Source organism: Austrofundulus limnaeus, unplaced genomic scaffold (assembly GCF_001266775.1).
Source record: "Austrofundulus limnaeus strain Quisiro unplaced genomic scaffold, Austrofundulus_limnaeus-1.0 Scaffold181, whole genome shotgun sequence".
NCBI classification, from domain to species: Eukaryota; Metazoa; Chordata; class Actinopteri; order Cyprinodontiformes; family Rivulidae; genus Austrofundulus; species Austrofundulus limnaeus.
Genome location: NW_013952583.1, coordinates 589,063 through 590,047, shown reverse-complemented (window position 1 = coordinate 590,047; position 985 = coordinate 589,063). Strand labels below are relative to the sequence as shown.

The following is a 985-nucleotide window of genomic DNA, read 5'->3' as shown; positions in this document are numbered from 1 at the left end:
AGTGCTGTGTTATTTATGCTTCATTCTTTCCTTTGTTGTATATTTATCCTTTGTTTTAATAAAATTTGGATGAAAAAGAAAAGTCCAGACCCTTTACGAAGCAAAGTGAAGGACAGGGTCTGGTTTCAACCAGGCTATAAAATACCRTCAAACAAATAAAATGTGCAACAAACCGACAGATGGCAGCACCGAGGAGTGACGTCACATCCGCTTTTACTTTTACTTCCGCAGGTCAGGGGTCATTAAAAATGTCTGCCGTGTAACTGTCCTATTTTCATAATTACACTAAGAGTTGAGCTCACCGAAGAATAATAAACACCTGGCTGTTCCCACTTTTCAACGCCGACATGTTTCAGGTAATCAGCAGGCGGAGCGTCCAGGCATCCCGGCTCCTCGCGCCGAGGAGCGCCGTGCTCGTGGAGGCTGTTCGTGGCCGAAAGTCCCGACACGACCCTGTGGCCAAGTCCAAAGTAGGGCGAATTAAATATCCTCCGCCCGTGGACCCGGAAGAGATGGTCATCCTTAAAGAGAGGTACTCAGAGTACCAGCTGATCCTGAGTGCTCTACGGTAGGTCCGAACCGRTCACCTTTGCTGAAATATCGTCCTTTTCTTCTCAGTTTGTTCCATATATTACCTGATTGGACGTGGCTAGCGCGTTGCTAAGCTACTTGCACGCGCTGGAGCTCTGTTGTGCATTGAGGAGCCTCAACAAAATGAATGGATGTCAATGGACAGTGAGGTGTCTTCCTGATGAAAAACTCTAATAACTTCCTTATTTTTTGCTCGATTTTTACAAACTATGGTTCAAAATATAGCTGAGGAAATTGTGAATTTTATAGTTATGGAAATTTAAAATAGATAACTAATTAAAATGACTATAACAGTGGCTTTAACTGAGTATTTTGCATTTCACATGTGTTTTCTCATACAAATCAATGAGTTCTGACCAGCTGGATATTCATACATATATTTATTAATCAGAAC

The 985-nt window shown here is 42.3% G+C and overlaps 1 protein-coding gene across 1 annotated transcript in view; it reads left to right on the top strand.

Moving 5' to 3' along the window:
- Positions 1-237: 237 nt before the first annotated feature.
- The window catches only part of mrps26 (mitochondrial ribosomal protein S26), an 11,182-nt gene continuing 10,434 nt past the window's right edge, over positions 238-985 (top strand). The window contains exon 1 of the mRNA XM_014018025.1: positions 238-568. Within this exon, the coding sequence (XP_013873479.1) occupies positions 348-568 (221 nt within the window). The 5' untranslated portion in view covers positions 238-347. The remainder of the gene's footprint in view (positions 569-985) is intronic.